Genomic DNA, 14,680 nt, shown 5'->3' with positions numbered 1-14,680 from the left:
AAGGGAACCTTCTACTTACGATTTTTTCATATGCTCAATAAATAATACATTAGTTCAAAATTCAAATTAATTTACAGTTTTAGTTCTTTCTTAAAGTTTATAGTAGATCGGTATCTACTGAGGAGGAGATTAAAAATCAAATATTAATTATTTTTGAATTAGGAAAAATAAATGGGTATTTATGGTAGACTTGAATAAAATTAAAACGTACTTTCTATATCTATTGGATGTCCAATAATAATCGGAATAACCCGAATCCGACCAAAATTATCAGTCAATTTAAATATAGTTCCAAAGAAATATGGCTTATAGGCAAGTTGTAAATCTCTTATTAATATAGAAAAACATTTTACGGACTATAAAAATATTTTGTTAAGAATTGTGTACAAGAGGAAGTCTATGAAGCTATGTGCCAGCGTGAAAATTCATACAGTGGCATGATTAAGAGAAATATTGACGCCAGGATCAAAGAACATATAAAAGACTCACTATCCTGATCTGTACTAATAACTAAGAATATATAATATAGTGTCAAAAATTTAAAATCATTAGAAAAACAACACATACTGAAAGAAATTTATATATATCTTATTACAGTACATAAGAACCAAGAAACCCAAGTTAAATTTTGATAAAGGTAATTATAACTAGAATCGCTACAAGCTAAAGGAAAAAGCTTCATACTGCTACAGGAAACTGTATACAAGAATATATACATTAGATACACTTCGTTCGTAAAGCTTTTAGCGATAAAATTTTAATTTTTATTAATGTGACTTTCTTCAGGAGCCGCCACTGGTTGAATTGAATTCATTGTTCTTCGTATTTTAAGCTATTGAGGATGAGAGCATACTCTCGAAATTATATCACTAGGATAAATATATTGGTATTGTAACATAAGTTACAACATTAAGTTATAAGAAAATGTCCAGAGCACTTATGTATTTCATTTTAACGCAAATATTACGAAGAATGACGATAAAGGAAAGTATAAATAATAATTTCAATAAAAAGAACTTACAAATTTGCCAATAATCGTTTGCTGCTAAAATTACAACTTTTCATAAAAACAAATTGCTCAGTTAGTTTATTTATTTATCTTGAAGTGTTGTATATTACTAAAACCTAATAATACTTATTTTGATATTATAAAAGAAAAGAAAAAAGAGGAAGTGACAGTAAATTGAAAAGGATAGTTTGTTATTCATTGACAACTAAATTAATTATTGTAGAGCGTTGAGTTTCTTCTTCCAGTTCCTAACCTAAAGCTTATCATTCTCTTAACAATTTATAACCAAACTATTGGTAATACGAAAGTGGCAGCCCTGATTAATGAAAATTCAGCAATAGTATTAAAAAAAAAATGACACTGGAGAATGTGTGTGCTAATTTTAATAAAAACGTTCCTTTACGCAATATTATAAAATTCAGCTACTTATTACTGAGTCATTAGAAAAGGCAATGCCCAAATTTGAGATTTTCATAGATCATGCAAGTGTTTCCCAATTATGCTTTTTTCAGCATTATATTCGTAGTGCTAGAAATCGCGACAATCCTCTCCCATTGTCCCAAAATTCGAGAATTTGATGTTATGCTATTTCTTACTCAAGGGATTTGTTAAAACCACGTTTCAAGCACTGGCATTATCTTCATTTCTTCAGTATCTTCGTGACCGAATAGCACGTGCACTGCAGCGCAGTGTACACACGAATAAGGTAGTAAGCAGCTGGTTGTTGACTTAAACACAGGGATGCAAATAACCACTTGCCCGGGGCGAGTGATTCATCGGTGCGGGCGAGTATTTAATATACAGAAGGTAAGTAAATGCTTAATATTGTGGAATGTGGGCTAGTAGCATTTTTCTTGGGCTAGTAAAATTTTGTTGCTTATTTGCATCCCTGGTTTAACACTTCTTCTCAGCAGCACAAAGGCCGTATAAGACGGAATTTACAACATGGAATCCGAACCACATAATCGATGAACCTCTTGTGGCTATATGGTTAGCGTACGGAGAAGTGTTTCTCATTCCGGAGTTTATGTGGCTCAGCTGGCACGTTAAGCTGTGGGTCCATGTCTCATATAGCCTCACCCCAATCAGCCACAACCGGGAGTTAAACCCAAGTATTTTGGGCTGAAGACGAATGCGCTAAGTATATCACCAGAAGGAAGCTCTAACAGTTATGCCGTTCACTTAAAATCCCCACCATACTTCTATGAATTTTGTGTACAGTCTTGTCCAGGAAACCTATCCATCCATCTCAATGGCAATACTTTTGCAGCCATACGTACGAAATCTATTGGTATTGGGAAGGTATTGATAAGCTTCATATTTGTTTCGTTTACTTTAATCTATCGATAAGAATACAGAGCTTTTCGATGTGGGACAGGCAGCCACTTTTTTTAAACAACACTATGTTTTTCTAACGAGATAAATGAACGCCTGGTTATAATAATGATAAAATAAGCTTAGCACACTCTTATTCTGCGTCTAATATTGCATATTCTATTCTACACAGTTTCGGTAACTTCTGCTAGTTTCCAGCTGAGTAATTTGCTAGCAAATATTTCACTTTACACAGTGTTATTATGCATTTCAGCATGTATCGAAGTGAAGAATAATGACAAAACTTAACATCTAATTCCTGGCAGATGAACAACTCGAATCAAAAGCTGATTCCAGTGAAAAACTTGATACGAAAACTTTTCCCTGAAAAACTACGAGTTGCACATAAACTTCCAACTACTTAAATAAGGAGGTCCAAAACTTCTGATAATCAATTACCTTCCTCTTGAACAACTCTTCCAAGGAAAATAATGGAGAACATCGTGTCCATAAGCTTTTCTTTAAGTTCTTGTTTTTATTCCTAAATTCCCATTCCATCAATTTTTTTCATACTCATTCACGTTAATTAATCATATGCTAGCTAGAAGGACATACGTAATAGCATGACATATAACTGAAAGATTTCATTTTTTTAAAGTTTGTTTCTCTGTTGAAAAGCTAATTCCTGTAAAGAATATAAAAATTATTATTATTATTATTATTATTATTATTATTATTATTATTATTATTATTATTATTATTATTATTATTATTATTATTTTAACTCGCCATCGCACGCGCCGCGGAGTCACACTCCGTGGATAGAGAAATTTTAGTTTTCTTAGAACTGTTAAAAGAGTTTGTGCTGTAAAATATACATGCCCAATTGTCGAAAACGTTGCAAAGAAAATATGAAACAGTTTAATATAGCTTCAAAATAAATTACACATTAAAATTAAGATATAGGTCTATAAATAAATATTGCGGAGTGAGACTGCGCGCGTGCCTTGATGTTACAATTGACCACGCGTGCTATGGAGAGTTAAAAGTCTACAAGCTTCTGAAATATAATACATAATGTTGCTGACTGATTTCACTTTTACATCCATCTCACTTGAATAATTAAAACTGCGACTAATTACAATATAATATTCAATACCCGACGCATTATGATAACTTCGAAATTTTTATTAAAACTACTTTATTACAGCTATATTATTTTAATTCTGTATTGTGATAATAGTATGACCATTCTCAAACATTTGGTTAAAAAAAAAAAAAAAAAAACTCCATTCTATGACTATAATAGAGAGGAATCTCAATAAAGGAAGAAAAAAGTATGTACTTTGTATTACTTCAGATTTATGCTCTGCCCATAATTCTGGAAGTAGGGAGAGTAAAATGTACCTGAGGGTTTCCATTAATTATAAAGCAAATGAATAACTTAAATTTAGATATTATCTTTTCTTCTTCACTTCGCTTTGCAAGGAATTCTCCAGATTTTACTTTTCCTAGAAAAAGTTTCTTTTTTATAATTTGGCTTGCTAAAGATTGCCTTTTTAATATGTTAAAAAATTGCCAAACATGACAGAAGTAAATTATTACTGAAACTCGTAAGATCATCTAAATTCAGTAGTGAGTAAAAAGGTTTTTTTTTTTTTTTTTTTTTTATATGATCTTTTGAAGATATTTATATTTTGTCGAGCCCTAACGTCTCTTAACATTACATCTAGAATCAGTTTCTTATATTTTCATTTATGTCAAGATTTAAATTTTGCAGTTTTAATTACATTTGAACTTTTAACGGTTAGTTTTTAAATACTTTCTTCATATTCTCGACAATAATAGTTTTATCTCAACAAAGTTTCTTAATTCAAATACAGTAATAAATGAAAAGAACATAGATATATATGTGTTATGTTAACAAATAGTATAAATACGTTTCAAGAACTATTTAAACAAGGACGTCCAATTTTATGTTCTAAACAAGGACTTAAGAACTGTCAGTTGGGATTATTAAATACAGAATATAACATTCTCAACTCAGACTAGTGTAAAATGATGAGAAATGTGAAACTAATTAGAATTTGGGGAGCAGAAGCTCAGAAGTTACCCTCTTTTCTTAAGAGCGAGCATGACAGTATGTGATCATCTGTCACATGACTCATACCTACTTACATTTGTCACGTGATTGATACCCACTTATTTCTTAGTATTGATTGAACTCAGTAACAAATTATAGTACCAACAAATTTTGATTTTAAAACAAAATCAAAGGCGATTTGTTATAATTCTCAATTACTTTTATTATTTTTTTTCAGAGAGTGTGTCGGTCTGGCAATCGTGATGTTTTGCTCTACATGCTGCAACGAGGTTCGTATCGTATATATAAAAATGTGATTTTAGTTTCGAATAACATGAATTTCTGGTAGATTCTAAATATAGATTTTTAATTTTGTGTTTTATTTTTAAATGACATGAATTTCTGGTAGATTTTAAATATAGATTTTTTATTTCCTATCTCAGGCAAATTTAAACTCTTTATTCTTTCACCTATTTGACTACATACACGTACTATTGAAAATAAATTGTAAGATATTGCAATGAAAATGTTTTATCCATCTAATGTGCAATGGCGCCGATCCTTGGGGAAGGGGGGGAGCTCGGACCTCCCAATTAGAGATGCAAAAAAGCCGGCTTTTTTGAATCGATGGTTTTTTTCACATAAAAAGCCGGCTTTTTTGGAAAAAAACCGAGAATTTTGGAAATTTTGGCTTTTTTCAACTTCATGATTTTTCTATCTAAATAGCTTTCTTATAGTATATTCTATAGTTAGATAAAAATTCCATGACCTGAATGTGATATTTCGCTCTGAAATTCACCATCAAGATGGATGGAGCACATGTTTTACGAATTAAAGCTAACATGAAGAATATAGTATTTGAGGGTAATTTTAGAGGCTATTTAACTTTATTTTAACTTTTGAGTTATCGACATCCTTTTTCTTCTCTAGTTTGTCATCCGTGTTTTATTTCTAAGAGCTTTTAGTACTCTAGCTTCTAGCGCAAAAGTTAAACTTGCCCGTTTTTCTATTTATTCGTCAAAGCGTACGTTTTTCAATATATCCGTCAAACCGTACTTCAACATTTCTGTTATACTGTAGCTGTGAAGTGATTTAGCAATAATTTTCCGGACACAACCTTGAATACCAATTTATACAAATAATCAGTAGCGGATTTAGAAAAGTACTTTAGGAGGGTTTTTTCTGATGGTTTCGTTTCCTAAAAAGTCCTAATTTTATTTGGGAAGTGCTTGAAGTTTATGAGTACAGGCATAACTAATATTTCGTTTCGTTTATATGTTTAGCAATAATCTTCCGGATACAACTTTAAAAATCATTTTATACTGAGAATCAGTGGTGGATTTAGAAAAGTATTTTGGGAAGGGTTTCTTACTAATGTTTAGTTTTTTTAAACATTCGTAATTTTTATTTGACGGGAGCTTAAAGTTTATGAGTAAAGGCATAAATAATAGATATTTCGTTTGTTGCAGACATTCCGTAACTTTGGGGAACGGGCTTCAGTCCGAAAGACCGCCCCCCTAACCTTCGCAAAACCGTCACTGCTGGTAATTAGTAATAATAACGATTTAAAAACAATAAAAAAGGAAGTCGCCCAACTCACAGTACACGCACTATTTCTATATTCACAGATGGAATGAAGAAAAGCTTTGTCAGAATGGTCGAATGCTGGTTGAATCCCGGACTTCCCGATAGAAGCGCAAAAGCTAATCACTCAGTCATGTTTGTTGTGCAGTTGTATTTAGCTTAACTTAAATATATTCCGTAGTCTTTTTTTTTTGGGGGGGGGGGAGTTCCGTAATGATATGTTGAATCCCTCTTGTTAAAAATTCAGAAAACTTGAGGATTGGGTAAACTGTGATGGTGGTTCTATAAAACTTAACTGTAGAATTTCAAGAATATACAGAACCAAAAGCTCTAGATGTGCAGCCTTTTAAGTGTATCATATAAATCTAAGTATTTCTCTTATGTTTTATTTTAATTTTATTTTGTTTCAAAAAGAGGGTATGGAATATTTTGAAGTAAAAATACTACATACTATTTTGCTAGTTATTTGTGTATTCTTTAAAAAGAAGTGTTTACTTTTAGGGTTGGCTGATTTACACCAACTTTTTTTTTTTTTTAATAACTGGTTTAAACCACAAAAATAAAAAGAATGAAAAATGCGAATCGTGTGAACTTCATGGTAACGTTTCCAGATATCAAACCACCTGCAATAGTTTTATTTCCCTTTCACCTTTTAATCAAGGTGTCCCATGTTCAATTCTCGGTCGAACCACAATCCTTTTTTCATGCGTAACCCAAGTAGCGGTTCGGATGTCAGTATAAGCGAAAGTCTTCTCATTGATAACCTCGGTATTTCGTAAGGATGTTAAGCCTAAATATACGAAACAAACCAAATTGTATATTTCTACATGCCTAAATGCGTGTTGTTTTATAAAGAAGCCAATATTGCTTAAATTATATTGATAGAAATTGGCATGATAGAAATTATATTTATATTGATAGAAATTGGCAAAATTTATCGATTGCCTACGTAGCTTCCAACATTAGCTTGGATTGGACTTTCAATGATATCTACGTACCGGTACTAAATTTGTAATTTAATACCTCAGTTTTAGCGTACTGATTATGGTACGTTGACCTTTAAATTTTACATGCAAAGCAATAAGAGGATTTTCCCGTTATTGTCTTACATTTCAAGTAATGACGGGATTTTCCCAATGGCTAGGGCGGGAGGTTCTCAACTTAAGAAATTTACTGACCGCACTTCTTTAAGCTTATGGGAGTTCTTCCGGCATAACCCCACTGTTGCATAATAACATCAAGGCGAAACAAACTTAGGCTATTTCTGTGAATATGTAATATAAATACATAAAGCAAAAAATCTGTCAAAAAAGCCTGCTTTAAACCAAAAAAGCCTGGTTTAAACATCCCCAAAAAACGGGTTTTTGGCATATTCAAAAACAACCACGGTTCTTGCCAACTCTGCTTACTTTTGTATATAGGAGGTTAAAAAATTCTTATTATATACATTGGTTAATCCTGTGGAATTCATAATGTAAATATGTTGAAGAAAAATTGTTTGAAATATTTTTTCGAAATTCATAGTTTATTTTTGATGTTTTATATTATTATCAGCATCAACCACTAATTAAATGATTTTTTGTGTTATATAGAAGCGATACAAAGTCTGTTTTATCAATTTAAAGCAGTATTTTGAAAAAAGCCCAAAATTTCCGAAGCAAAAAAGCAAAGCAGAAAAAACCGAGTTTTTTTCCAAAAAAGCCGGTTTTTTTCCGAGCCCTTGCATCTCTACTCCCAATGCTTATGTTGGCTCCCAATGTATATTTTGCGAATATATATTTTCTATATGTATTATTTATTGTGATATGTATTGTTATATGTATTTTTATGAATATACAATATTTGGCATAATTTGAATTATATTTGTCTTTAAAATCCTCATATATGGGTTATTAAACACTCGTCTGCAACCAAACACATGTGAATGCCCCCTCCCCGCCAAAAGTTTCAGAGAAATCGGCTCCCTTGAATGCGTCCAATTAAGTTACTCCGATAACTGTTTCGACATCTTCTATTTTTGTTAAATTAAAACTCTTCCATCATAGAAGTATGGCGTTTTCTTGTTACATTTTTAGCGTATTCTCATCCACTGTAAACTTTTTACATCCTCTTTTTCATGAGAACCCTATAGAATACGAAGTTTTGGTACTCTGTGAATTAGAAGGGACTAGAAAATGAACTTATTTACAAACCACAATTGCTGTTCAAACTAATTGGGCGAAATGTTCTGTATACTGCATATAGACTATACACAGAACATGACACCATAGTTGCTTTTAACATCTAAACAAATACAATAAATAACGTACTTGCTTGAAGAACAATATTGGATTAAAAAATAAGTGGTGTTTGTTTTGAATCTATAGACTACGTGGTTCTGTTTCAAAAGAAACTTTGCTTTCATTATACTATGATAAATTTCAATCCTTATTAAGTTTCGGAATAATTTTCTGTAGACCGTCGTCACTTTAATGTTACAGTTTCTCGCTTCCAGAAGATAAGGTCCGTTTTTAAACTATCGGCAAGTATTTTTTCTGCTGAATAAATTTCTAACTGTCTGTTGTTTGCATATTGGCATAACATATATACGTTAAAAAATATATCTTTTTGCTAATGTTTGTATATGCTCACATGTTATCCAATAAAAGAATATGACTACACAAGGGATGTTACAAAAGTTCTAAACCTAACTATGAAAGACGTAGGTGATAATTCAAAACACGTTCCACATTAATGTTCAAGTGCCTTTATGTCGTTGGAACAGAAGTTTTGCCGAAGCCATCCAGAACGTCATCTATGGCACAGTGACATTATCATCGGTGTCAATATGACACCTTTCAACTTCCTTTCGGAATTTAGGAGGTGAAAGTCAGAAGGTGTCAAATTGAGTGAATAAGGTGGATGAGATACCAATTCGAAGCTACAATCGAATTGCTGCCATAGAAATAACCGAATTATAGCTGGAGGCACTCTTGTGATGGAAAAGGACGCCTTTTCTCAGTTCCCACAATTCTTCTGTCGAATATGATCACGTACGTTTCGTAGGAGCCCTGCGCTACATCCTCAGTTGCTGTTGGCCCCTTTGTAAGATAATCTATAATCATCTCCCCGCTTTCAAGTCTCTAAAGTCAGTATCTATCAGCTTTTCTCTTGAGGACACTGACTTGGTGGAGCGGTGGTATGTTGGTAAACACATGACGAATGTGATAGTCCAGCTTATCCAGAATTTGTGGTTTGATGCAACAAACCTCCTTCCTAGACCAACCTGATTGAAAAAAATATCGCAAGCATTGAGAAGAAAGTTGGAAGAATAAAAGAATCGTGGATATAATTAACACACTTGCCTTAAGCACGAGTGCCTCATGGTCGATTCTGGAGTCGGGAAGGCTTTCACGTTAAGGTATATGCCTATATATCATAGCCTTGGTGCTGAAAAGAGACATTAAACTATAATAGAAGTAAATCACAGAGGGCATAACTGAATGTATAGAGTGAATGAATTCAGATTATCGCAAGTACATGAAGCATCATGTATTCGAGACTTCATCAAGAACGTGATGTTCATAGAAGAGTCTTTAGTATGGTCCCCGTTACTTTTTCTTATTTCTTGTAAATAAGACAATAACAACTCAGAAAGGTACTACTTAGAAGAAACTATAAGTGAATTATTTGTTTCCAAGACCTTTCACACAATGCAAAAATTTGAGTAGTCGATAGCTATTATACGATTAGTGAAGACGAAGAGGTTAGCTGAAGATCATGAAGCTCCTCAGTTACAGCAAGTGACTTGTCAGTAAGGGCAGAATACTTATGTTGATAATGATGATGATAGCTATGATGTCCACTGGATCCCTGATTTCTGATCTGTAACAGAATACCTCGAAACATTTATTAGCTTATCTAATAGGATTTAATGCATAGTAAATAGTTTATTTTCTAGGTTTTATTCTTTATTACCTTTAATTTTTTCATGAAAGTAAAAAAAAAAAATGATACAGAACATAGTGAATAGTCTTAAACAATCAGCAGTTTCAGACATGAGTGAAGACCAGCAGTTGTGAAAAAACTACCATAGATGTCATATTTTGCCATTTTACAAGAAATCGTGAATAAATGCCAGTTTTTGTAACAATTGACCATATTTATCATTTTATAGTTGCTCCTTAAATTTTGTTCACATATCTACCGAAAATACAAGTCATATTGCTCGCTGTTATGGTGGAACGCAGCTTACCTGTGAAATATGGAATTTAACATTCCTCTCTGGAGGGAATAAATCATTGTTGCCCAATCAAACACAAAGCAAAGCACGGTTGATATTCTTATAAAATTCAAAGGTTGTGACGTGCTTCAGGTACGAACATGTGACATTGGTGGACGTTAATCGAACATTTTCACGTCTCAAACGCATCTTAACAGATAGACAGTGACATAACTTGTGTGAGGACAACCTAAAGAATATGCTCCTGATATCGTGAGGTCAGAAATGAACTACGTGTTATATGGCATAACTACTAAATCAAGTGCCAAGGTAGGGTTTACCAAATACGAATGGAGTTTTTAAAAAATGTTTTTGATCAGAGCAATCGTTAGGGTATTTTCTCTACAGTTTTACGTTATGACCAATATTTCTATAATTTGAAATTTTATTTCTTTCCCTTCTTTTTGATGCGTTTTGGTTATTAATATTTTCAGTTTAGAGCTATTTACAATCCTTATTGTTGATTAACACATTTAATGTGAGCTTTCGGTAAATTAATGACATAATAATACAATGAAAATATCAATTTTTGTAATATAAGCTGTCATTTTTAAAATTTATTTTCCCATTTTTGGTGTTTTATTTTGCCACATCTGCCGGTCTTTACAAATGAGGAAAATATATCAATAAAACTGCAGGGTTTACTTCGTAGTTATGTTACGAATTCAGAAAATATTAGTAGCAATAGTCGGTTGACAGCCAATCCCTTAGCTTTACTGATTTATATCAGTTTCCGTAAAATTATTAAAGTCAAGTAACGCTGAGTCTCATTTGTTTTTGAATGGATTACCGTTAGGCACAACCAGATAGTGTTGACAGCGCGGCGTTCATCTGGGATCCTTCTCAATACAATTGGGGAGCTACTGTAAAAGCTCTTATCATGAATGACTCTCACTAAAACAGATATGCAGGTCCATAAGCAGCACATTTGAACCGTTCTTCTTATACTTAACTACTTCCTCTTTGGACCAACGATTATCTGGTTGTGTCAATATATATATATATATACATTTATATATACATTTCTACCTTGTTTAAGGCAACTAGTATAGTACAAACACGTGTTTCAAGTGAGCTGGTGTAATATACAGTAGATAAGGAAATTCGGTTAAAGACAGTAAAGAGGATAGCGCGAAACTTACATGTATGGGATATGGAATAAGGATAGGTACTGTTAAAGTCACCATTACTCCCATTAGGAAATTAACGGATTGACTCCATTAACGAGTTCGGCCGAAATGATCACTTTAGTTATCTTTTAAAACATAAATTCCAAAAATTTGCTTTCGATCAAGGGTTATCGAGCGTAGTAACGGATGGACGGACTTACTAATAGCATAATCTTATAAGTTCCTCTGCGTGATCCTAATAATCTGAGCGGATAGGATAGGTAGGTGAACCCTGAGGAGTCATAAAAATATTCGTTATCCCCTTGTTTGTGGAAAAGGCATGCATTTATATAAAGGACATTTTTGAATTATGTTCTTTTTAGTAGAGAGCTACAGCGGTTATTTCATTCGAGTTCGTTAATGGAATCAGTTTATTAATATCTTTATAGATACCAGTGGCTATCTGCGTCCGTAGGTCTGTTACATCACACGATAACTCTTGCTGTAAAGTAAATTTTTATTTTTTTATTTTATTTATTTATTTATTTATTTATTTATTTATTTATTTATTTGCAATAGATAGCTATAGCAATTATCTCGGCCGAGTTCGTTGAATAAATCCGTTAGTATGCTAACAGGTAACGGTGACTTTAATGATGGTCATTTATAGCCCACATTCGATATGTAAAAACGAATTTTTTAAATCTTTTTTTCAATAGATAGCTAGAGGGATTATCTCGACCGAATTCGCTAATGGAGTAAATCCGTTAACATCTTAACGGGTAACGGCGACTTTAACAGTAGCTATCCATATCTCATTTTTTACTATTGAAACAAATGTCGTATGAGTTACATATTTTGCAGTATGCAACAAACATTCTTGAGCTGTTTACATCCACCGTGCAAAATTGAAACTTCCATTGCGTTTCTTTCCTTTGTCTTTTTAACTGGCTGCTAGAGTTTATTTGCACTTTATTTTCTGATTTGAAAAACTCTTGGTAATTACTGAACCTTCTTTAACACCATCCCTCTAGATAATCAGTTTTACAGTGGCCTTAAAGGAATTTCACTGTACTTGAAAGAAGACGTAGTGGACTAGCTCAAGAAAACTGGTATTAGTGGTAAAAGAAGTCCATGGACTGACTACAAATCACCTCTAGGGAATGAGAAATAAAGTTTATTGGTAGATCCTACCCATTATGGGCTGTTGTGCCACGGAGTTTATTTTTAATTTAGACTCCAAATGTCCAAATAAATTGAAACTTCTCTTACGGGATACCTCCATATTACGGACGGATTTTTTTGTCACGAAAAAAAATATACAAGGTGTGTACAAGTACAAGGGTTGCACTGAAAGTTTCGGGAAAAAGATAGAACGCAAGAACATCAATTTTTATTGCTTTTCAAAGTATTGTCCCCTTTGCAGCAATGCATTGTTTCAAGCGATAGAACCACATCTTGAAACAGTTATGGCACTCCGAAGTTGGTGCCTGTGAAACATGCATTTTGTATGCCTTGGCTTCTTCTGTAGTGCAAACGCGATTCCCACGCAACATGTTCTTGATTGTTAGGAACAAAAAGAAATCACTGGGGGTTAAACCAAAGGAATAAGCCAGGTGTGTCATGACCAGCAATTTCCTGATCCAGAAAATCACTTGTGGTAACTACTGTGCGCGAGCTGGCATTGTCGTGATGCAGAATGATTCGACGGTTGGGGTTGGACTATATGCTCACATTCACTACTTCTGGTAGACATATTTGTTGTGTATCATTCTGCATTGACTGTTCTAAGATTCTTTAGTGACACAGTTGCAATATGACCTGATTTACCTTAAAATGATGCAATAATTTGTTTGGAGACAGTGTGCACGAATAGCTTTAGTTGGTTTAAGTTCATAGCGGAACACCCACACAGCAGATGTTTGCTTTGTTTCCTGTTTGTATGCATAAATCTACGTTTCATCACCTGTTAGGATGTTAACACCAAATTAGATAATCCAGACTTGAACCGTTTCGTCATAGCTTTGCACCATTTCACATGGGCGTCTTTTTGTGCTTGAGTTAAATTGTGTGGGATCCAACGAGCGCAATGTTTTTTCACACCTAAGTGACCATGCAATATTGTTTGTATTTGGCTCATGCCAATGCCTAAGGTCCCCTGAATTTCGCGATAAGTTAAATGTTGATCACTGTTAATGAATTCACGAACAGCTTCAATGTTTTTGGGTACAATGGCTGTCGATGGACTACTTGCACGATCCTCATCATTCAGGCTGACCCAACCACATCTGAATTTCTGAAACTACATGTAAATTGTCATCTGGGATGGGGGCTTCATTAGGTAAAGTAGCAGCCATCCGAACTCTTTCTTGCTGTGTTAACCTTGGCGAAAATTGTAATAAATCGTGGCACGGAAGTGCTCTCTCGGCAGGTCATTTTTTATCACGACCACCTCACTTCAAACTCGTGTCCTGCAAGGACAAAAATTCTGAGTTACATACGATTTTGCATTTAGAGTGAACAAAGATGATAGTTTAAACTACAACAAAAACTAAAAGATTACATTGTTTCCAAAACTTTCAGTGCAATCCTTGTACGGGATGGAACCTTCCAGTTTACGTACACTCTCAGATACGGACAGTTTTCTTCTCCTTCCCCAAGGTTTTAATAACCTCCTCATAAGGGACAGAAGTTATTCTCAGTTCGTACGCATTTAGCTATACAAAAATGTTTTCTGGAATTTGAAAAATAAATCTGGGGTACAGTGAAGTAGAGAGATAATTCATTTCCCACAAAATGTCTTTGCCGTAAGTCAATGACTCCGTGAACGACCACAGAACATTTGTAAGCTGAATTAGAAGTTGTTTTCTCTGTCCACAAGTTGCTTTCTTGTGGTTACTTTTTTCTTTTAATACAGTTAGTATGTAAATTAAGAAATCTTGTGCACTTGAGAAGAAAATTACTGTGTATGCAATGTATTTTGCAGTATATATTCATATAATCCCTTCCTGAGCGTTGCTTATTTATTTCTAGAGGAAGATTTCCCTCTCATCGTTCAGCAATGCGAACACTGATTTCGCCTACGTACAGCATTTTGATATTAGCCGACGTTTAGAACTAATGTATTTACTATATACTGCATACAATTACCGCATGAGCTGTAAGTAATCTAAATTTGTGAAACCTCTCTGTTACGGACACCTCTCATGTACGGACAAATAACCGTGCCCTATTGATGTTCTTTTATTGAAGAGATTTCACTGTATATGTCTGGTAATATACAGGTGGTAACATCTAAGTATCAAAAGAAGCTTTTAGTA

At 33.5% G+C, this 14,680-nt stretch overlaps 1 protein-coding gene across 1 annotated transcript in view; it reads left to right on the top strand.

Moving 5' to 3' along the window:
- The window catches only part of LOC145671300 (uncharacterized), a 71,898-nt gene that overhangs the window by 36,543 nt on the left and 20,675 nt on the right, over positions 1-14,680 (top strand). The window contains exon 5 of the mRNA XM_081740268.1: positions 4,645-4,696. Within this exon, the coding sequence (XP_081596394.1) occupies positions 4,645-4,696 (52 nt within the window). The remainder of the gene's footprint in view (positions 1-4,644; positions 4,697-14,680) is intronic.

Source organism: Thermobia domestica, chromosome 15 (genome assembly GCF_964235325.1).
Source record: "Thermobia domestica chromosome 15, izTheDome1.hap1.1, whole genome shotgun sequence".
In the NCBI taxonomy this organism is placed as follows: Eukaryota; Metazoa; Arthropoda; class Insecta; order Zygentoma; family Lepismatidae; genus Thermobia; species Thermobia domestica.
This window is presented reverse-complemented; position numbering and strand designations above follow the sequence as displayed.